We start from the raw sequence: 23885 nt of genomic DNA, 5'->3' as shown, positions 1-23885 counted from the left end.
ATAAATAGAGCAGATAGACAGAGAGGGGGGGGGGAGTGTCAAGACATGACAAGAGCAGGAGAGTAGCCCTATGGAGACTGATTTCAGATGCTCTCAAAGGCCATCTGATGTTATCTAAAGATCATCTGCAGTCAGCAACACTCGCCTTTTTCTTACACTTTACTCAACAGCTGGAGTCAAGCAGCTGTCAATCAAAACTTTCATAACCTGCAGCCACAACACAACGGGCTTTTCTCTTCCCGGCGTAATCAATCTCTAAGAGATTTCTCACTCGGACAAAATGAAATGAGGGGGAGACTGAAGAATAAACATCACCTGGGGCAGTTTGTAAAATATAGAATTTGTCATTTCTGTTTGGTGGATTATTCAACAAAAGAATGAAGTGCAATGACGTTTAACACATCTATTCTAATTCGTCACTCCTCATCTATACAAGTAAATGATCACCGACAGCCCCAAAGCTGCTGGGTATTACCCATTCCTTCTTTAGCTACCTTAAAATGAGCACTTTAATCTATTTAAGCACATTTAAATAAAATTTGTGTTATCAGTCATGAAATCATTTCATTAGAAATTAATCTACTGACAATTTTCTTGGAACACAGCCCAACTTCCCAAAACCATTATACCTGCGTCAACATCAAACACAAGCAACCTATTAGATATTCACTGCTCTAGGACACTGAAATCAGTGAATTCTTGTTATTTTTGATAAAGAATTTACTCAAATGATGATTAACTGACTGTTTTTCATTTAGCATTATGTTTAAGAACAGGATGAACATGATAAATAACAAAAGAAGCACATCTACACCATCTAACAGAGCAAATGACCCTAAACTAATTAAAAAGATACGTTATTGAAGCAGATATGTGAAACCAAACCTGGTTAATCAATTGTATTCAGAGTTTTGTAACTGACCTGCTGAGTATCATGGATCAAAATCGACAACACACTATATTTTGAAATTGCACTTCACATTAAGTCTGAAATGACTCACTGAGTAGTAAAATTAACAGCTGTTCTTCATTAAATCATTAATTGAATCATTTTTCAAACAAAAATGCCAAAGGTTATCATGTTCTAGCTTCTAACGTTTTTTTTTCTGTTTTTCTTTTTTTTAAATCATTAACGTAAATGTTAATACATTTGGACTTTTTACTATTATTTTGGACAAAACAAGCAGCTTGAAGACATTCCTCTTAGATCTTATAGAAGTAACTTTCTAACAGTAATTTTACATTTTATGCAGGTAATGATTAACCAAAAAAACAGAAATAATCATTATCTGCAGCCTCATTTTTACATGCAGCTTTGGCCTGGTCAAAACACTGGACTTGAAACAGACTCATATTTCTTTAAATATCTCACAACATCAATTATTGAAAAGTTAGGACTGCTGTTACTGCAACAACCTAATTCCCCAGCGAAGATGCATGAATCAAAATACATAAATGCTAGAATACATGTACTCATGTTATGTATCTGAAGATGAATTTGTGGCGGTCCATTAGTTTGTTTGTTTCTTCTTTACATTTTAAAATGTCTTTCGAAAGGATGCTTTGCTGCATCATGACTTTTGGCCTGCTGCTTTAATTAAACTGAAAAAAGAAGAAAAAAAACGTACTACAAAACGTGTAAATACAACCAGCAAGGGTGAATCAATCATAAATCAGCATGCTACAAACAGGTGATCGGAAGTTATAATGCACTTCCCCCCCCCTCAACTGGTGACCACTGTCAACAGTCGTGATTGTTCAGGTGATATATAAATTTTTTAAAAAGTGGCCTCGGAGACTCGTCACTTTAGTGGCTTCGGGGAGTGAAGGTATGATTAAACGCGCGGCGAGTCATCTGGATGCAGGCGGCGGTCTTTCACACGCGTCGAGGGACACTCGTTTCTGCGGCGGAGACGTGCCTCGACTCCTCTCTGCAGCATTGTGGGGAGCAGCTCCAGCGTGGTGGAACCGAGCAGATGGTGAACGTATGCGGCGCTCATGCATGTCATCATCACCTTCATTAGCTGAAGGTGACATATGACATCATCTGGCCCACGTGCATTATGAGGGCCAGAAAGAGTTGTTTGCTGCTTTTTTTTTTTTCCTTCTCTTTTTATTGCAGCGTGGTTCAAGGTTGTTGATGGGAGGTATCGTGTGTAATCAAAACCCTCCCTCCCCTCCCTCACACACACACCTTCTGCTGGCTACTCCACCTCAAGCGTCCCCCATTCTCACCTCCTCCTCCTCCTCCCAGCATTAAGGTAAATAAGGGCTTCCAGCAGAGAGCCAATGAGCACGGGCCACTGAGCAGAGATGCATGTTTGTGTTGCCTTCCTCCCAGGACCCCGCTCGTTTATCTTGGCTGTCAGGTAAAGGGCAGACTCGGAGAAGGTGAAACTTTTTTTTCGTTTTTTAATAAGGCCGGGCTTGGTTTCCATAGAAACTGCAGGACAACATTACAGGGGACAATGATAAGAGAGCAAAGTCTGGTCTCAGGGCATCCCGCAGTGTGCCACATTGTTGTCAGAGACATTTGTGTTTACGTCAGAGAAATGAAAGAGCTATTTAGATTAATTTTCAGGGAGCCTCCAGACTCAGACCTTTTACTGTGGGAGGTAAGATTAATGAGAGCATATTCACACCTAGGCTTTCAGCTTAGGTCAGGAGCTAAAAGGGAGGTTTCCACTTATAAAGAGGTGCTGAGTCTTCTGTGTGTACAAACTCCCTGATAAAGGCAGAAAAGACCTCCAATGACTGCCATGCTTTTTGTTCGATAAGGAAACGATAGCACTGAATGTCCTGTTTGAGGAATGTAGGAAAGATAAGGGGCAGATTTACCGGTGAGAACGTTTTGGTGTTTTTTTGTGAAGTGATAAATAATAAAACACTGAACAGCGTAAAGACTGCCTTCTAAAACTGTCAATATTCCAAATGAGAGCTACCTACGCAGTCAGAATATTCTCCGGGCTAAAAGTGCATAAAGAAGAAACAAATTGCACAGGTAATGAATACTTAATGACTACTACATTTTTCACTTTGTGGAAGTAAATGGGAAGCATGTTTAGTTAACAAATGAGAGCAAAATCAAAGGAACAGAAGGTACCACATGCACTGTCAGAAGCCTGCAGCCGCAAGATAAACCAAGACAATGATACAAAGATATGAGAGTCTTTGTTAGCAGCTGCAATCCTGCAAGAGGGAAATTAAGTCTCTTCTGGAGCAGAACTCAACATGGACATGGTCCACATATAGTCACATGAAATAAGGCGCCATTGATAAGGCGGCACACAAGTCTAATTCATGTGCAGACATGCTTACAGCTACTGCGGGGAAGTGCTGAATTCAACATTAGGCTTGGAGCTTTTATTCTGCATTCCTCCCAACATTACCACTGTCTCAGTAACAGAGAAAAATACGCACTAACACAACTCTCCATACACTAAACAAAACAAAAGGCGAAATATCAGGAGCTTTATTGTAGATGTCCATTACTGAAATTGCTCTATTAGTCTTTTGTTTACTGGTCTATAGTGCAAAAGTTCTCCTGCTAAGAACTGTGAGAAACGGCTTTTGCCATCAAAACAATATTACTGTGTCCTTGCCACTAATTCCCAAGGTAGGACTTTTTTTTTTTGTCCGCATATCCAATTCTTTAATGGTCTTTTATGACGAAAGAAAAAGATTCCACTCACAAGGAGCATTTTCTCACTGAAGGCGTGATACCTCTGCTCCAGCTTTATGAGCATTAACTTCACATTTTTTCCAACTCTTTGTTCCCCATTTTTCAGTGGCCTCTGATTTATATCGGCGCTAAAGAGGAAGAGCGCTCCGCGGGGACCGAGTGTGTGTGCGGACAGAGGCAGCCCGATATCACACTCCAGGGTGAGGGTGTGTGCTCTGACAGCTCATCAGTGGACAATAAGGCCTTGGCTGTTAATGTCCTGCTACCTGGCACACTGCAGGGTCACAATCTGCTCCAGATGCTGGAGGCAGGCATCCAACTTGCAGTGGCGGAAGGGGGAAATCAGTGCTCGAGAAGCAAAAGGGAGTGGACTCACTGAAAAATGAATGGGACTAGGCAGACACACACAAATAGACATACACATGCACGCACCACCTGCCACCAGCCAACTCTGAATTTACTGCCTCTTCTGCACAGTGGTCTCAGTAGCAGTTACTGTAGCAACATCAGGGATAATATCTGAGCACAAATAAATGAAATCTCTCTTTTTTCCTTTTTTTTTTTTTTTAACCAGAAAGCTAGATTGAAAATTTATCTCTTCAGAGCAATCATGCATAATTCGAGAACCCGGGGGGCTAAAGCAGACAGAAACATGTGTGTGCACACACACACTCCAACGCGGGTAGAAGAGGGACTTATGAACTCAATTTAGTCAGCCAGACAGAGTTCTTGATTCTGTCACTTGGGATAATCGTCAGGATGTGGTACTCTGACCGAGCCCCCGCGTCTAAACCAGGCAGGATATAAGGTCATGTTGGAGTGGAACTCTAGCCATGCAGCACCCAGACCTCAAGTGCTCCAGTGGTTTTGTGGTTATCTGCAGCAGCCAGCTGTCGCAATACAGAGGAGCTTTTCAAGAACGTCCCCTCTCCTCTTCCTCTGCTTCTCATCTTTCTCCCTTCTCTCTCAATAAAAAAAACTGTCCCATCAGCCCACCCATCTCTGCTCTCTCTTTTGTCTCATTTCAGGATGAGTAAATTTGTGGATTACTGCTGCAAGTTTTTTCGTATTTAGATTGAGTCAAAACTATTTGTTTTGGTGTTGCGAGCTCAGGTCCTAGGACAAGACACTAAATTTGCCAGTTGGCTCTCAGGCAGGAGAAGACATAATGCTATATTGAATACAACTTATTAAACTGTTGGTAGCCTTTTGGTGATTACCACATTTACCTGGAGTTGTTTGTTTTTTTTTTTTCCTCAGGTTCGCAAGTCACTCTCATGCAAGTCCTCTTACATGAGAGTGACTAAGAAGATGGCTATGCATAATATATTTGACAGTACATGTTTAAAAGCTTATTTCTTTCTGTTCAAAATTAGGTCAGTTCATCACTGCAAACGAATGGAGGAGGAGACACTGAGACTTGATGTTCTGCAGCACGTCTGTATATCATTTAAATTTTGTTTTCTGTCTGTCACTGTCGGGGACAACATGGATAAGAACCACCACTCCACGGCATACATCATCAAAACTGATGCAGAGGAGCAGTGGAGTGATCAGCAATCTGGCATGTTTTCTGGCTGGCGTGTGCAGGCCAAAGTGCAGAGCTCCACCTACTGGCCACAGTGCACTACAGCAGAAAGCAAAAGCAGGCCTGCAGCCCCCAAGCGTCTGGATTTACGACTGTAATGACCACAGTCATTTTACTGAATGTGACACTATAGCTTCGCCAGCAGGTTTATTAATGGATGAAGAGCGGGCATCGTATGTGCACTAAACAAAGATAACCAGCTGTGATACTATGTTTATTTGAGGCTGTACATCTGGAGAGCTCTTTAATTCATGTGTGAGTTGGGCATAAGCTAATTATTCTTAACTCTTGCATTTTCTTCAAATGCTCCATAGACCTGCTGCTGTCCATGCAAAATGAATAATAATTATCATTTTTTGAAATGTGTTTTTTCTTCTCTTGCGATCTTTGTCAACCTCAATATGTAGAAACAGGCAGAAGTTGTAACCGAGCACAATTGATGGAGGTGATGAACACAGAAATAACCAATAAGCACTCTTACTGCACTAAATAAGAAAATATTTAATTTAATTTAATTTAATTTAATTTAATTTAAGAGTATAGAGTGGGTTGAACTTGACTTGGGAGGGTAGCTCTGTGTAAAAAGTGAGAAAATCAATTGTATTGAAGAGTCTGGATGCACCTTAGACCTCAAACAAGAAGGAATGCATGTTTTCTGAAGACAAAATTAGGATTTGCATGAATGCTATATTTCAGGGGTCTCAAACTTCAGGTATTGGACCTCAAGAAGGGTCGCAAACTAGATTTTAATGGCCATAAGATCAAAAGCAACATGAATGTGTTTTTAATTTGATTTTCCATCAATCTGTGATTTTTTTCTGTAAATTACTGAATAAAAAATACTTTAAAATTACCTGTATGGGCGCCCCTATAGCTCACCTAGTTGAGCGGGTGACCCATGAACAGGGGCTGTAGTTCCCTGATGCAGCGGTCGTGAGTTCAACTCCCACTCATGACAGTTTGCTGCAGGTCCTCTCCCTTCTTCTCTCCCCCCTTTCCTGTCTCACTCTCACACTATCCTATCTAATAAAGGCAAAAATGCCAGAAAAATAATCTTTAAATTTTTTTTTTTAAAATTACCTGTGTGACTCAGTGCAGTAAGAAAGAAATAGGAAAGCACTAAGAAACATGTGGCACTTGTGATGAGGGGCCACAAATGATCATTGCTTGGTTTCAGGGGCCACAAGCTGCAAAAGGTCGGAAAATCGCCCCACATTTTATTATTCAACACAAGCTGTCCCCTGATGGCAAAACCGTGTGGATTTTGCAGCGAGGCCCAAGTAAGGAAGTATGTTCCCTGAGCAGGCTGGGATAACCTAAGCTCCTGAAGCTTCCTTCAGTGGATTCCTATTAGCAGAGCTTAAATGCTGTCATTTCAGTTAAGCCAGGGCAAATCACCTGAGCTCCACATCTAGTAGGGGGATGGAAGAGAAAATGAGCCAGATGATGAAATATAGGCAAATGACGAAACAGCCGCGTGAGGAAGACGACTGAACGGAGTTAAATTGGAGTGAACGGAGCAGCAGGCGTTTACAGAATCAATCCGTTCCTCTACCAACTGACCACACACACTGCGAGGAGGCCTGCTCTACAACTCCAGGGCTCCTATTACCATGTGATTAACCTCTTCAGGATTAACTGGGCAGCAAAGACACGGGGAAAGGTCGAGGGTCAGCTCTCAGACAGCCACTCCCGCATAAAGGGTGGCCTATTAAACGGAAAGGCCACGCTCAAATCTGCTCGCCTGTCTTCGAGCATCTTTTTGATACATACTGTGTCATTCACCCTGCAGTTCTCATCACTCCGTGTTAAATTCCAACAGCATGCAAGGTCAGCTGCCTTATTATTGTAAAAATACAAAAAGCGGTTGTACTCAATTAGAAAAAGGCACTTTGAAAATATAAACACACCGCCAAACACCTGGTGTGTGTTGGCAGCCGTGAGACAGACTGCAGGTGGGAAGGAATTAAAGCGAGCCTACACTGGAGGAGGCAATCATGAATAAAACATTGCACTCTTGTACTTGTTGAGGCTATAGCTTTTTAGCACTTCTATAACTCCTGTCTTTGTTTTCACCCACTGGTAGCAAGAAAGTAGACTTTTTATAGTAAGATGCAATTCAAAGTCGATTTGCTAGATTGCACAAGCTCACACGCAAGCTTTAAAATCTCATCAATTAGCAAGCAAACATGCGGCAACTAAAAAGGTTCCTGTAATTTCTTCCCATGACTGATGTCATTTTGTCTTTGTCAGTTACTCCAACAGAAGAAAAAGAAAAATTGCCTCAGCAGGAGGCTGGTTTCATTCGTTTCCCGAGACTCAACTTGCCACCACAACTACTGTGTGTGTGTGTGTGTGTGTGTGTGTGTGTGTGTGTGTGTGTGTAGGTGTGTGTGTGTGTGTGTGTGTGTGTGCTTTTAAAAAGCGGGCAGCTGATGGCAACCTGCCACAGACTTCTGTGTGTGCGGATCCATGACGGATGGAGGAAACATGTGGGAATGTGTTAACCTTTGTGCCCAGACGAGGAACTTGTGTGAGGGATGTTTTACTGTTTTATTTTTTTTTTTTTTTAAATCTCTTGCTGTCTGGTGACATAAATCTGAAAAACTTCCTAATCTCTCTGGCAGTGTGACAAACAAAATCCTCTCCAACCTTCACATAAACACTCTGGTGGTTAGTGCATGACTTAGCTGAGGATCCCCACAGAAATATCACAAACTACCGCAATTCCTCTGAGTTATACAGAGTTCTTAGCATCTTTCAGCTAATTGATTTTATAGCCTGCAGCTATTTTGGGCACAAAAAAGCATTACAGTTTCACTGTACACTCCCTGTCCAGCACTAAACAGCACACAGAGGAAGTTGGCAACTAGCTGATAGACAAAGTTGAGTAACTAAAGAGGCAGATAATTCCCGTCGGAGTTGGTAGAGCCCAAAAACAGAGTTAAACAAGATGAATACTGGACTTACAGCAGCATAAACAACTCCAAATGTGCCCCATATATGCAAAATAAATAAGCAACTTACTGGCTTCAAAGGTGACAACTGTCAGTGATGTGTTTTCACCACCACCAAGAGGCCCAATAAAATTATTGCACATTTCTCAAATCTGTATCTCAACGAAACTTTCCATTTCTCTAAACTTTGTGAAGAGTCAAAAATAGGTCAAATTTTGCTTCAAACCCCTAACCAGATCTTTATTACATGATGTTGAAAGAAGAACCAAATCAGACTACAAATCCTGCAAGGCATTCAATACCAATATTCAGATAACAGATACATTTCTTGAAAACATGACTATTTCAAAGCATCTGAGACTGATTGTTCAGCAGGTTTTGGTAAATTAATATTTTTTCTGTTATTTAGCATCATTTCACATTCTTGCTGTTTGTACAGTTAAACCTCACCATCCCACACATTGCTTTAGTTTTCATGCAGAGACTCAATGTGGGATTATTTAAGGCCAAATTAGCTGCCACAGAGCTATTAATAATGCACAATACAGCTTAAACAATTCCTCGCCCAATTTTTTCTTTTCCCTCCAAGTATGAGCATGTAAGTGAGGGACAAACCAGATGACAGAATGAGAGAGAGAGAGAATGTGTTTACCATTTCTTCCCTGAAGCGTGACCCCATCATCTACATTCACATAGACACTGAGATGAAAGCCCCTCTCGCGTTCTTCCTCTGTGATCTTATCTGATTGTTCTTTATCTTTTTGTTTACCAGGGACCCAGATGAGGACGTGCATTAAATCTCCTTTAAATCTCAGGCTCCTGTGTTGTGTTTTTTTTGTGCTCGCCATTCTTTTATTAAAAAAAAAAAAAAAAAAAGACAAAAAGCTCTGGTGCAACTCACTACTTCTTTAAGACCATAAACCAATCTGTGCCAGCATGCACAGAAAGCTGTTATAAAAGGCATCTGCACACACTCTAATGTGCAGTTTCACACACACACACACACACACACACACACACATATATACACAGCAACCGAACCAATCGTTTAAGGTCTCTGAGGCCTCGATAAGCTTCTGTAAATCAGCCACCATCCGGCAGTGAGTTTTATTCCCCTCTCTCTCGGTGGATGTTGGGTTATGACCCGTAGGCAGGAGGTTATTTATTGCTTTTGTCTCGGCTTGTGTTGACTCCCAGCCACTCATCTATGGTCCTAGGCTAATAGAAAGCAGCACAAGGATTGCAGATCTGCAGGAAGCCCGCTAAGCTGCAGGGACTCGGCTCGATAGTCTGCTCAGAGCCTCGTCACCCCCCTATTCTTAATGTCTCTCAATTCTTCGGCTCTCTTCCTCTACTTTTTCGGTAATGGCCAAAATCAAAATGAAACTGAGCTGTGAGTGAACCTGGGGTGAAAGAGTCCCTATCAATAAGTGTTAGCATGAATGTGCAAAAGAGAAAGGAGGGTTAAACAGCTGAAAGACGCCCACGGACCATAAACATTTCCCAGAGGCTGCTGCCAGACATGATAGACAGCCAGCAGCCTGCTGGTCTGCCTCTTTCTCCAGCACCTAAGAAACATCTCTATTCTAAGTGATGGCTGCCTCCTTTGTAATGGAAACTTGAGACGTTATGGTGGAAAATAGCGAAAGATGAAAAGAGTAAATCGTCAATGCCTGAATGAAACTTAACCTTGACGCTCCGTCTCCATAGCGATGCCATTTTTGATGAGCAACACCAACCACGTATTCTTAAGAAGACCGTGGTTGCTAAGAAGGTTGCAAAAGACCTTCCCACCCTTTTCCCCGCACCTTCTTTAACTTCGCACGGCACCGCAAAACAACCTCAACACGGCTGTCATCCTTTACAATGAACCGTCTAACCTGAACTGGCAACTCCAACCTCAGCACGGTTTGAAATACAGGCCCACCTGCCATTTCTACAGTGCTGACAGCAGCTGACAGTTAAGAGGAACAACCACAGACTGAGAATATATGAAGGGGTCCTTGAGTGATGACAGCACGGGTAAGATCGAGAGCTGTGATGTAATGGAGACAAGGCCACTGACTGATACTATGAAAAAGGGCGGTTTGTCGGCTCCAGTTCACCACCATTCATATCCAAGATGTATGTTTGCGGGCGCTAACAGCTAATAGATGAATTCTACATCGGTGTCATCTTGTTTGTAGGGGGCAGTGTATATGTGAAGAGTGTGTGTGGGAGTGTGTGTGTGTGTGGGTTAGTGTATTTGACCGGGGTCAAATGGTGTACAAACAGCCTACTCATGTCAGGATAATAGAGCGAGAAATCTCCGAAGCTGAAAACCTTTGACCTCACTCAAACTGAGATTTTACAGGAAAGGTGCATGTATTCACATGTGATCTTTGTTACCAGAGCAATCATATTGTAAGATGGTTTAACTGTTAGTCTTTCTAGCAGCAGAATAAAGGGAGGTTTTCAATCAAATCCAAGATCTGAGGTTTGGTTTAATGTTAAATCCAAAATCAGATGTCAGCCATAATAATCGGATAATAATAATCTAGACTTCCCAGTCTAGTTGTAATATCAGAAATGATGTTTTAATGTCCATGATATAATTGCAGATTCAAAGCGAACACAGACAAACTTCTAACAGATCAAGGTAAAAGCGGCCTTCTGGCGCCTGTAAATGAGTCATTCTGCAGTGAAGCTCAAATATCACAGTAAAGTAAGAATAAGAAAAACATATTTTGAGTGAAAGGGGTCAGTATTTTTTCTGAACTACAATTTCTCTCTTTTTTCAATACAGGCGTCATTTTTAGTGTTGTGAAAATCTGTGTTTTACTGTCTCTAATTTGATGTAGGCAGCTGTATCACTGAGTGTCTGGATGTGTGTGTGTGTGTCCATCTGCATATTGTCAGAGATGCTGCTATAAAAAAAATTTCCTTGTAGAATTCCGACACAATGCTCGTCTAAACAAACAACAGATGGGAGACAAAATAAAAGGAAATACCTGAACAAATCTAGATGTGCCCAATACAAAGCACAGGGAATATCTTTCTTTCCAACAGACTTCCACAAGCTTTCAAAAGCTGTTTTAGAGATTCTTTGTCTCACTAAGACACTTGATGTTTGTTTAATCTGATTTGCCACTCATCCATAATATTAACTCCTTTAAAACAAACCTTTTAACAAGTTCGGTTCCATTCCAGCAGGACAGCCCGTCACCAGATGCAAGTTCACTCACACACAGCTGATCCGCCAGGCCACCATAGTAAGTGCGGTAGAGACGTAGACCGTTCAGAAAGTCCCTGAAAAAGCAGCAGACATACGAAGGCACCCGTTAATTAACTTGTTCGATAAAGTGCTTTGCATGTTAATTGTGGATTTAACTCGCTAAAAATCACAAAATCTGGCACCTTTCCTCCCACTTACCTCCTCTTGACAGCAAGCGAGTCTGCTGACACTCTGACAGCAGCTTTAACGGGGATGGATTCTCTGCTGCTGCTGCTGCTGCTGATGCCGTGCTGAATGCTGACTGACTGTGCAGGCTTCCTGCTTGGTGGGCCACACAGTTTGTGCACCTAATACACAATGAGACAGACACAAATTGAAGTCTAAACACTGAGGGAGGCAAATGCATTTTAAGAATTTGCAAATCTTGTTAAACTTTACTGGTGCATGACAAATAGGCCTTATTTTAGATGGCTGAGTGACAGATGTTTATACTAAGGTCATTAGTGCAGCCAAGCCTATCATCTCCAATTTCTGAATGTACTGCATGTGTAGTCGATCAAGCAGCAGCCACTCTAGTCAGCCACTAGATGGAGCTGTGGTGTCTCAATTAGTACAGCAAAGGAACAACCATTATATGGCAGTCACACAACCCAACAAATGGCATCAATGCATAAAGTTACATGAAAAAAAATATTGGCTTACTCCAGTATGACAAGCCTGCACTTATATGTGCTATGTACAATTTATCTTTGGTTTTAGCACCAACTGGCAACATGGAGCAATCAGCTGTAACAGCAATGTAAATTAGAATAAAAATTGCCGCAGGGGCATCCAAAATGCTTTAACCATTCTCCTCTCATGGGCTCCGTAAAATTTCTAGGTGACACTGGTTTTCACTTGCTCCAGAGACCCAATCTAGTTTTCAGGCCTAAAAGACAATATTAAATCTCTGTTCATGATCTTAACCTGTGCTGAGACGCGGGGTCCATTTTTCTGAGCATGTCCAACAGCATCATGAAGCAGCATGTGTACTCCCAGAAGCACTTGCTCCAGATCCTGAGGTCCGTACATCCTTGCAGACAGGCCCTCCAGCGAGCGAACAAACTCCCTCCAGTGGGTGTCGATCTCGGCCATGCTTGCCAAACACCCCCGCATCACATTGAGGCAGTAACCCATGCAGGGCTTGGACTGAGTTAAACCCTGTGGAGCAAATTACTGTGAGATCACTGCTGGCAGTTTAAAATTAAAAAAAAAAAAAAGGTAAAAAGTTCATTAATTCAGATCAATACACTCTCTTCAGAGACATGCATCCACACCTGGCAATGAGGACAGAAATGCATCTTGAGCAGCGCTCGCCTGCACTCACGGCTCAGCTGTAAGTGGTCTGTGGTATTGATGACCTCGATGCCGAGGTGCAGCGCCTGGAGCAGAAGCTTCCCGGAGACCCCAGAGCGAGCAATCTGATCAGCCAGGAGGCCAGGCGCCCCACCAAACGGTCTGACATCACGGCTCAGTGACCTCACACACTCGGCGTAGCCCGGTGATATGTCGCTGAGGCCGGGGTTGATGAGGTGATTGTAGACCAATGGGAAGAGAGCATCGAAGAACCGCTGCACCAACTCATCAATGTTGAGCTCGGACCCCAGCAGGAAGAGTCCGATGTCGGTGAAGAGTTCCCGCACAGCGCCCATGGCCTCATCAGCCATGTTGTGGTATGACTGGTGGAGGACAGCAAAAGTGTGATTCTCCGCCTGCCTCATCAGAACCTCAAATGTCTCTGTGGGCCAGAAAATGAAGAAAGAAATAAGAAAAGAAAAACAAAAGATTACACAGGGACTGCTCAGCACATGATCCTCAAAGTCAGGTTGCACTGGCTGCTTGTTGAGAACCAGAGATGCAAAGAGAAAGAAAATTCAGGTAATAATTCAGGCTTTACTTTAAAATGAACCATGCGACACATATAGTACGGTGCCCTTATAGAGTTTGTAGTTCTATTAAGCCAGAACGTGGAGAAAATACACAGAATTGAAGAGGAAAAGTCTCCAGGGCTCCCAGCAGGAGATCTAGCCCCCTGCGTCTTTCCACATAGAGAGGAGAGGACATGTAGCGAAGCAATTTGTTCTCTAATCAAAAGTTGAGCTGACAAAGGAAAATAGGAAAGTAAGGGGAAAGAAAGGGGTTACAACATAGAGTGGGCCCTGCTGTGATATAATATGAACAGAGCTACAGTATGTATAGTGTTTTAATCAATGAACCGCTTTAATCAAAGCAGTGTGGCGGCAGGAGAGAATAAGAGAGGAGAGAGGAAAAGGAGAGGGGCAAGGGTTAAGAGACTCAAATGAGGGGGAATAAAGGTTAAGAGTGACAAGGGGGATAGAGAATAGAAACTTTTACAAATTAATTCCTCAGTGAATACAGAATTTTAATAATGTCCATTCTTTTGCATACAGCACATCCATACAAGGCATCTAGCTTGCCATTATACAAGCATGCATACATAAGAGACTACATGCTTTACAAGGACAAGATGCTCGCTAATCACAACCGAAAAGTAAATGTTAAGGAGCTTTTAAGCCGTGTGGGACGCAAAAGTCTTACCACTCCTGAAAATGTTTACATCTAAGGAATTCTAATGCTCAGGCCGCTGCATCAGGACAAGAAAAATCATATCATGCTGATGCCCCCATATCTGCCACAGTACTGCACTAAAACGCTGTAAGCTGCATCTAACTTTGCTTGCAAATGTGTTTCTGTGTGAGTTTTAAAAGCAGTGGTTTAGGGGGAAATGTTTAGCTTATGCAGCATTAGTCACAAAAGGGGAAAAAATGTCCAGGTGCACCACAGATATACTTAAGGACACAGAAAAGATCTATCAGGCACTGGTGAATTCAAAAATGTAGAACAACATGCAGGTACAGACAGACTTTGATATGTTGGAAATGTTTCTGCTGGGCCTCGGAAACAGTTAGCTGGAGGAATCGGTGACCAAAATCCAGAGATAAGCACGAAAATGTCTTTTTTTAAAAATAAAATCATTAAATTTGCTTTCATTTTTGACTAAAGAGCAATAACTCAATATCCTATTACAATTTCCCTAAACATGACATGAGAACATGATAAGGCAGCTCTGCAAGTCTTGCCAGACTTGAAGGAATAATCTTAGCACAGCAGAAAACATTTCACTTGTGCAACAAGGCCGCCTTTATCCCTTTGTCTCTCTCTCTCTTTTTTTTTTTCCCAGTTTTGTCTCAGCTAATACCTGAGCCATGGCCATTCTCACATCATGTGCCTGTCATGGGTTGTGAGGCAATAGTGAGGGTGAACGCCTGGAGCTGCCTAGGGGGGCTGAGAGTCTGGAAGGGGGTAACCAATGTGATGAGGGCTTAGACGGTCCAATGCTGCATAATATGCACCGATGTGGAAAGGTTGACCGACAGCCCCCCTGGTGAGGAGAGAACAGAGAGGGGGTCTGACACGCCTTACAGGCACACACCGTCTCTGTGGGGCAGCATTAAACACTGAAGTACCAGGAACTGAATCTGATCTCAGGTCTTCTGTGATCTTCTTGCACGAATGTGATGTGTCTGACAACATCTGAGACTGTGCTTATGTGTGAATGAGAAGAAAAAAAAAAAAAAAGCTGCACCTCCTACACAACAAGCGCTCTGGTCAGAGAGCAGCATGAAAAACAGAGAGATTGGCAGCCATGAAAGTGTAGTGGGTACGTTTGTGCATGAAAACAGAGAAACAACAGGCGCACCGACGAGCAGAGAAATACAGAGAGATGGAAATATGTGCTCGTGGAGTACAGTCGGAGATTGTTACGACCCTCAGGTGTATACAGCCGAGCAGGCAGAGTTATGAAGGGTCCCACAGGGATTACGGCGAATGCTTCAAGGAGGAGGGTTTACCGTATTAGATTATGGAGTTAATGAATCCCACCTGTCAAAGCACATAATGAGTATCTGTGCAGTAAACAAATTTGTCTTTGTTTTATCTTCCCGACATCAACGATTTTCCCGTCATAGGCAGATAAAGGCAAAGTAATAAGAACTTGGCTAATAAGCTGATCAGTAATTCTGCTGTCTAAACTAGTCTGTTCTACCCACACTGAAGTTTCCAACTGTCCACGTAGTGTTAATGATGCTATTTTTCACCAAAGCTAGAGCATTAAGCAGTGTCTCTCACTTGGAGGCCTTGACCAGCAGCCAGGCTTCTGGGGAGGCCTGAGGATAGAAAAAAGATGAGTAGAGGGGAAAATTAGGAGAGAGTAATGAAGAAGAGATATAAGGAGGATGAGAAGACGGTACAACTTTCACATTTTTGAAACAGAAACAGTTGTGCAAAATTTTGAAAAAGACGAAATATGTCTTTTTAAATCAGCTTTCATCAGTGTTTTCTATGTGTTTAATAAAAAGGTCTCACAAATATACAAATCTCACTTTTACAGCTTTCCATGCTAGTGTTGGTTCAACTGTCAACGCTCTCATCAACCTTGTTTTCAGGTCGAGTACAAAGACTTTCAGCTGTGACTAATCCACAAGAAGATGGCAAACAAACAAAGATGGCAACCAGTGGATGACAATAGTGAAGAGAAGAGAAGAGAAGAGAAGAGAAGAGAAGAGAAGAGAAGAGAAGAGAAGAGAAGAGAAGAGAAGAGAAGAGAAGAGAAGAGAAGAGGATTTCTAACTTCCTACATTTATAAAGGCACATTCTGGAGTAGGAGCTAAAGAGGATGCCACACTGTGCCTCTTTAGCCTGTGTGTGTTCTGAGTGTCAACGACCCAGCTGATAAGAGATGAGCAGACATGTTTGCATTTCTGGTGATGGGAGGAACAGGAAGAAGAGGATGATGGAAAACATGGTGTGGAGTGACTTGTTATACTGTGACTGAACATCTGGTCTACAGCAGCTGCACACATGGTGGGTATCATAGAAGGTGAAAGGTGAATACTTGTTATTTGTGTTTGCACGTGTGTTGATATTAGATACTCACAGATTATCTACAGAGACTTGATGGCATCGATATGAACATGATACATTTACGGACACCAACATAATCCTCAAGCGTAAAAATAACAAACATTGCAAACAGCAGAACAATGAAATCAAAACCACATGCATGCAGTATAAAAACTGAAGATATAGAGTGATAAAATAGTATGAACAAGCAGTAAATAAGTAACCAGTGAGAAAAAACACTATGCAGCCAGAAAACATTCAAATAATAATGAAAATTAAATGTATGCACAGACAGGCTATATAGAATTTCAACTATGTAATAAGAAACTGGGTGTTGAAAGGTTTTGTTTATACTTTGGCTCCAGAAAATATCAGCATATGTGTTCAAATTATAAAATATTGGGAGTGTTTTGATGGAAACATGGGCTTTTAGTGAAATTTTAGAGAGTAGAGAAGGAGAAATTCTTTGAGCAATTAGCATGTGCTTTTAGGTTCAGTGTATTTCAACATATTTCATTTGCATCCTATGAACATAAGAAGAAGTTAAGGAAATCTCTGTAACGTTTAATCCATCTTATGCATCATTTAGAAGCACTTTAAGAAGCCATTACGGCATGCCACCCATCAAACTGCATGGATTCCTAACTCGCCTGCTGGCACGGTAAAATAAACTCTGATATATGAACAATTCATGTTTGAAAGCTCCAGCATCCCTGGCTATCATCCAGATATATTGGCTATTCAATACCAATCACAAAGCTCCTTCAGTGAAATTCCTCCGAAGCTGAGCTTTTCTCCATGTCTAAAAGGCTTTTAAATTTGATCCCATTTTCTCTCTTTCTCCCATAATTGCTGCATTTCTCATTTTCTTTAATGTCGGATGATCTGGTTAACTGTGACAGGGGTAGTTAACTGAGTGATGAGTTACACTTCAGGTCAGGGCCTTTGGCAGCTGGCACTCTCCTATACCTTTGCTCTCTATGTTTCTATGCATTTGATAGTTCAGGGACTAATGGTGATATTTTGACATGAACTTAACAGATAATACATCAGATGCAGATATGAGAAAATACAGAATTTATCACTGTGGTTTCAACAAACCAAACACAAGGACCATAAGCCCGTTGAACATAAGGAAATGCTGAGTGCTGCTTTCACCAGCAGAGGGAGACATTTCTTGTATTAATGTGCACACACTGGATCAGTGTTGCCTATTAAAACTGACTATGACATGTTGCATGTTCCTAACCATGCTGTTATTTTTTTAAATCAAAAGTCAAAGTTTAACCAATCTAAAACGGCTCCAGTGGCAGATCTGCACATATTCCTGTACTGCAGGAATACTGCAGAGGATTCTACTTGTTGATTAAACCGTCTCTTCCTCCTCTTCCAATAAATATTTAGTCACTCGAAAGTGTCTAAAAGCACCCAAAAAAACAATGCATTCAAAAAAGAAAATGTTTCTTGATATCAAGGTCAAGATTTGGTGCCGCAGACACCTCCTCCTATACAGACGGTGAGAATAATTCCTCTGTGACTTTTTGTGAGCAAGTTTGTCTTTTCTTGTGAGTAAAACAGCCTCAGATTTGGTTTATAAATGACCCTGACTTTGCTGCGCTATTTATAACAGCAAAACCTGAAAGTGGTGCTACAATTTCACCAGCAAATATAATGGCTTAACAGGTATTTGTGCATGCAGCGCTAATGTATTGCATCAACAAGTCTGCTTCTTTGTGTGTATATTTGTATTCATAGACATGTCATTGAGGAAAAAGATCAGTCAGCGGGATGAGAAATAAGATGAGCCTTTGTAGCTGAAGACCCTTTTAAAACAGACAAAAGACCAAAAGCTCCTGCTCTCTCTCTTCCACACACACACATGCAGAATAAGCAGAGGCTTGGCTCACACAGTGTGTGTGCTCCGCTGAGATGCATCCCTAAATGTGCACTGTAATGCATGAACAGAACAGAACACATCAATATCAACTCTGTTTGAAGCTTGCCGTGTTTCCAGGTTTGAAGCGCTGAAATGCCACTGGCTGACCTCAGCCGAGCTGCTGAGCAACGCAAAGATGGCTTTTATTAATGTGATTCATCCTCTGTGAATGGCTGCGACCACAACAGAGGAGCCCAGTGACATCTGATAGGCTGCAGAAAAGGCCATTCTCCATCCAGAGAGGATGAGTCAGTGGCACTGTGGGTTCAGCTCATCCCAGAGCAAAAAGACGCACACATTGAAAGTCAATGACTTCCAGGGCGGGACAGTCAGCACAGTCAACAGAAAACTATGTCTTCATTGTGGCATATTAGGGGATGAGAGAAAAGCGCCCGCAGTCTTTGTTGTTCCAGGATGAAGCTTGATGACAGTGTTTCTGCAGAAATGTTTGTGGTGAGTAAAGAAAAGAAAAGGTCAAACCTGACAGTCATAAAAATAAAAAGCCACCGGTAAACCAACTGACTATGCAGAGGCATTTTCTAGTCAGTAGATGCATGAAAGCACCTTACTTTACAGGTCTGAATTCCCACAGATACTTTTCACAAAAGGATTCCCACGAAGGATTTAAAAAAAAAAAAAAAAAAACATTTATATGATAGTTTTAACAAACAAACAAAAAAAGAAGAACAGCTTCCAGTTGATTCAATTTAAAGAAAAAACACGTATTATAATGTATACCTGTCTATAAGTGCATTTTTACACACTTAGCTGATCTGCTGTGCCTTGACCAAAAGACTCAAGGGGACAATATAGCACTTTTCAGACAAGGTGTGTGGAATACTGTTGTCTTCATCAATCTGTTAAAGTGACAGCATTCTACCATTCTGACATAGGTAACTTATAAATATGTTCATCGAATTTCTATTCAGACATACGCACTACAGTGACAGCCACAGTGCACGAGCAGTTTTTGCAATGCTCACGAGATTTGCCAAATTATGCATAACACATAAAAATGCAAACACTAACCAGTCTGTCTATGTGTGATGATAATTTATCTACTATTATACAAACTAAAATAAAATAAAAGTAAAAGAAGTAAAATAAAAATATCTGGACCATTGTGATGTAGTACAGGACTCAGCCTGAGGACAGCTGCTATGTACCACATGATGTAACTGAAGCTAATAAGCTGTGGCAATGTAAAAGCTTGACATATCTCCATGGTAGGGATAATTTAAAGTAATAAGTAATTAATTAAGACACTGCTGCACACATTTATGTGTCTCTTGCTTTGGAGACTTGCTTTTGGAGACTCTAAAATGGATCCTGCTGCTGTCTGATGCTGCAGATGCAGTCGTCCTCAAATTTATTTATACCCTTCCATTAAAGAAAAGGCAAAATTCACAATAGTCACTCAAACCACTAGAAACTGAAAAAAGTAATAATAAATAAAAAAAGTTGCTAATATATATATTTCTGTTGTTTATAAACTCAGGGGAAAGACTCCTACAAGCACCTGGAAGCAACAAACTAACCTTCAGCCTCCTGTTAACATTTTGTCAAATAAAAGAAGAATAAGGTTTACCATTCATTATCAGTGAGTAACGTTAATCTGAACTGTTTTTATTGTAGTACAGTTTTATTTTTATGCAGTTCAAACTTGTTGCTGTGTTAAACGTGATGGGAATGTTACTAGACGCAACCTGGTAAGATTGCTGTACAGAAAAGTCAGTCATGAATCAGATACATTCAGTTGCCGGCAGACTATTGGAAAGGAGCGCTTGACTGAATGCTGTTTGTGCTTACAGTCAACTAGAATTAATTAATTCAAACTGAACATTGCTTTCGTCAAAGTTAGAACCAAATGACATTGTTCTTTCTTTGAAACTATAACAGGAAAAAAATCTGAAATTAGAGATCCATAAAAAAAAAGTGTTGCTACATGTACCTCTATCCAATTATGTCATCGTTTTTGGGGCCATTTCATTTGGCCTAACATCAAGAATTTACTTTTACTTTGCCTCTGTGTAAATCACCTTCCCCACAAACTGTGTGCAAACTTGCTTTTGATTTACCTGGCAATAAATCAGCTCTATTTTAATGTGTGGCCTGTCTTCCTCTCAGGCTGTAAACTGAGAGCTGGTTTGGTCTGTGTTATCCTTTTAAAAAATGAACAGGACTTTAAAGCTGCTGGATGTAGAATGTAAAAATAAACCTGCTTGTAATCTCTGCAAGAAGCCCTGTTACACATTTACAACATTCAAGCAGTTATTCACAAAAATCTACTTAATGCAGGACTGTCTGGGTTTTGATACGGGTTTGAAATAATCTAATTTTCACTTTTCTGGCATGACAAATTTTCACAAAAGCATGTTGGTTTGTGATGCAGAGGAAGAAGTTCCATTATCACACAACACAATGCAGAGCTTTTCAGGTTTGAGCTGAGGAAGTAAATGACAATCATACCTGTCTACCACTAGCAGAAGACAAGAAAGGGGGCTGCTCAGAAAGCAAATCAATGTAGATGAATGAGGGGAGAACAGATAAGAGAAATGAATCAGATTTTGCATCAACAAACACATGCATAGCCAGACCACCTCAATTTAGCAGGAAACTGACGTGAAGCACAAAGTGGCATTCACAGTGCATGAGTGAGCTCAGCGTGCCTGCCTGCCCTGATTCACAAACAAACCACCAAGTAAAACTGGGTCTTTCATGTACGTGTGTGTTTGTATGCATTAGGACGTGTGCGAGCATGTTTGCCTGAGGAGGGGGGAAAAGAGATCCAAATCTGGCCAAGACATATTCTCACAATAACCTCTTATCTAAATGTTTCTGTATGTAAGTTTTGGCCTCCTGGATTGTCGATCTGCTGCAATTTCAACTTGGCAACAGCAGCGCAGGAAACGCCAACACGCTGACCACTCTGACCTGCAGAGAAAAAGATTGCTAAGAAAAAGTCAAAAAGCCTTGAGATGTTTTCTTTTTCCTCCCGTCTTCAGTTTCAATAAAGGGGGCATTGTTTGAAACCAAAAACAGTTGCCTGCTCAGAGGTGTTACAGGAGTTTGCTCTGGCTCAGGGTTGCTCAGAGAAGGACAGAGGGGGGGAGGACTATGATTTATTTAGGTAAAACTGTGCATGAGAGGTGATGAAAGGGAAGGGAAGGAAAGGAACAAGGAAAGAACGGAAAGAGGCAAGGAAAGGAAAGGAAAGGAAAGGAAAAGAGAGACTCACATGAAGTCAAAGGAAAAATTAAGCCATTTTAATCTATTTTGCCTGCATGGACTCTGGTTCCGCTTAGCATCAGCCCTCATCTCCATGTACTTCCTCCCTCACATCAATAAACATGCTCCTTGCCTCATACATTAGCACATATGTAGCCAAAGCAAATTCATCCCTCCTGTCATAAATTTTGACAACACCCACCTGAGTTACAACAAAAGACATCTCCCTCCATCTGTGCCTCTCTGTCGGAGCCTTGTTCCTCTCCATCTCTCTCTCTCTCTGCTCTCGCTTTCCTCCAGAAGGCTTAACAGTCAATATTTGAGGATCTGTTGCAGCTCTTGAACACTTCAAAGAGCACAGAGCTCCGCTGTGAACATAGCCTTTAATATGCCGTTCAGGAAAAGAAGCAGAGAGGGTCAATAAAGTCAGGCACAAGTGCTTCTTGTGGGGAAGTGTGTGCATGTACTTGTATTGCTCATGTTGTGAGGACATAAATCTGTTGACACAGTCACATTGTGGGGAGCTTGCCTCCATTTTGGGGACAAAAAGCCAGTCGACAACACGTAAATGATTCAATTTTAGAACAAAGGTTTTATTTAAGGTTAAGGTTGGGCTAATAGCAGTTATGGCATGTTTCCAGAAAATGAATGAAAGTCAGTGTGATGTGATGGAAATGTGAGTGCTTGTATGTGTCCATGTGTTATGTGTAGGTCAAATGTCCTTTCATACATGTAGAAACACACGCTGGGTTTCCTACACACCAACTTGCAAAAACTCCCAGAGTGCGCACACACACAGAGAAACTCAAACAAAAAGAGAAGGAGAGCAAGCTGCCACCATTTTAAGAGCCAGAGTGAAAATAATAATATCATAATAAAGCTTTCATTAGCTTTCAAAGGTGGCTCTGTGTGAGGCTGTTGAGAGTTTCCTGTGGCTGGCCTCAGGGAGCTGTTAGATGCCAGTGAAGGAGCCAATAGGGCTGTCATAAGCCTGAAAAGAGGGCCTAACGCACACAGCACGCCAGTGATTACTCTATTGAACTGGATAATTACATTAGATTTATAAAAAGACGATATGGAACATTAGGTTCAAGGGTCTAAGAAGCTGTGTAATTTCACCCATTGACTGACCTACAAAGAGGAGCCATTACATAATCACTGATGAACTTCTAATTACAATGGCCACTTGACGGCGGCAAAAAAAAAAAAAAAAAAAACGCTTGCAAGCCCTCCGGAATAACCCGATTTGCTGCTTTAATTAGTTTTAGAATGCGATCTGATCTTTTTCTAATTCACAAATGGAGAAAAACACAATGTGCTTTAGGTAATAACACACACACATTTGTAATCATTTGTGTCTTCATGAAACGCGCCCACTAAACATTCCCTCAGCTGAATTTAATAACAGGTTAAAGCTCCTTCAACAGCAGCAGGAACCTCAGACAAACGTTTCTGGGTTTAGGAGGAGTTCTGGACCATTCTTTGTAAGACTGTGGTCAACCAAAGAAAATGCTGGACGAATGAGATTGTACCTACTATTCAATCAATCAAAAAAAAACTTCTGATTAACTGAATAACTGAAGTGTAAATAAACATAAAAATCTTGTATTCACAGCATATTAAATCATTTTAACCACGTTATTTTATACCAAAATGATGCCAACTCCAACTGAGAGCCGATTAACATCAACCTGCCCATGTTGGTATAATTTCCGAAAACAAAGCTATATCAACTTGTGATCTCGGCACAATAAATACTGAGGAATATAGCGCAGACAGATCAGTGTACCATTTTCAAATGATACACCATGTTGGCTGTTGACGTGGTGGTACGGAAACTGCTCTTTGCAAATTTACACTCAAATTTTTTAGCAATCTGTTTCCAAATCCAGCAATACAAATGACTCCAAAATCCCAAAACAATAAGTTCAACCATGCTTACTTCATTAGGTTGGGCAAGTTCAGAATGTTGTTTAAAAAAATTAAAAAAATTTTAAAAAGACAAACGGGGCACTGTGATAGCTCACTTGGTTAAGCTGACATCCCATGTACAGGGGCTAAAGTCTCCGACGCAGTGGTAGTGAGTTCGAATCCGGTTCATGACACTTTGCTGCAGGTCCTTCCCCCATTCTTCTCCTCCACTTTCCTGTCCCTCTTTTCCACTGTTCTATCAAATAAAGGCACGAAAGGCCAAAAAAATTACTTAAAAAAAAAAAAAAAAAAAAAACTGTTTTACACAAGTAGTGTAAATAATAAATCCTGGAAACCTACTGATGTAGTGCTTTTCTTCTAATGAAACTAACACCAGTGATCATTCA

The 23885-nt window shown here is 41.2% G+C and overlaps 1 protein-coding gene across 1 annotated transcript in view; it reads right to left on the bottom strand.

Moving 5' to 3' along the window:
• The window catches only part of gpc5a (glypican 5a), a 134763-nt gene that overhangs the window by 94807 nt on the left and 16071 nt on the right, over positions 1–23885 (bottom strand). Inside the window, exons 3-6 of the mRNA XM_008292615.1 lie at positions 12758–13218; positions 12408–12641; positions 11640–11788; positions 11390–11515 (exon numbers count right to left, since the gene is read on the bottom strand). Of these exons, the coding sequence (XP_008290837.1) occupies positions 11390–11515; positions 11640–11788; positions 12408–12641; positions 12758–13218 (970 nt within the window). The remainder of the gene's footprint in view (positions 1–11389; positions 11516–11639; positions 11789–12407; positions 12642–12757; positions 13219–23885) is intronic.

The sequence above is a fragment of the Stegastes partitus genome, unplaced genomic scaffold, assembly GCF_000690725.1.
Source record: "Stegastes partitus isolate 25-593 unplaced genomic scaffold, Stegastes_partitus-1.0.2 Scaffold19, whole genome shotgun sequence".
Classification (NCBI taxonomy): Eukaryota; Metazoa; Chordata; class Actinopteri; family Pomacentridae; genus Stegastes; species Stegastes partitus.
The sequence above is the reverse complement of the archived record's forward strand: the minus strand, read 5'-3'. Positions and strand labels throughout refer to the sequence as shown.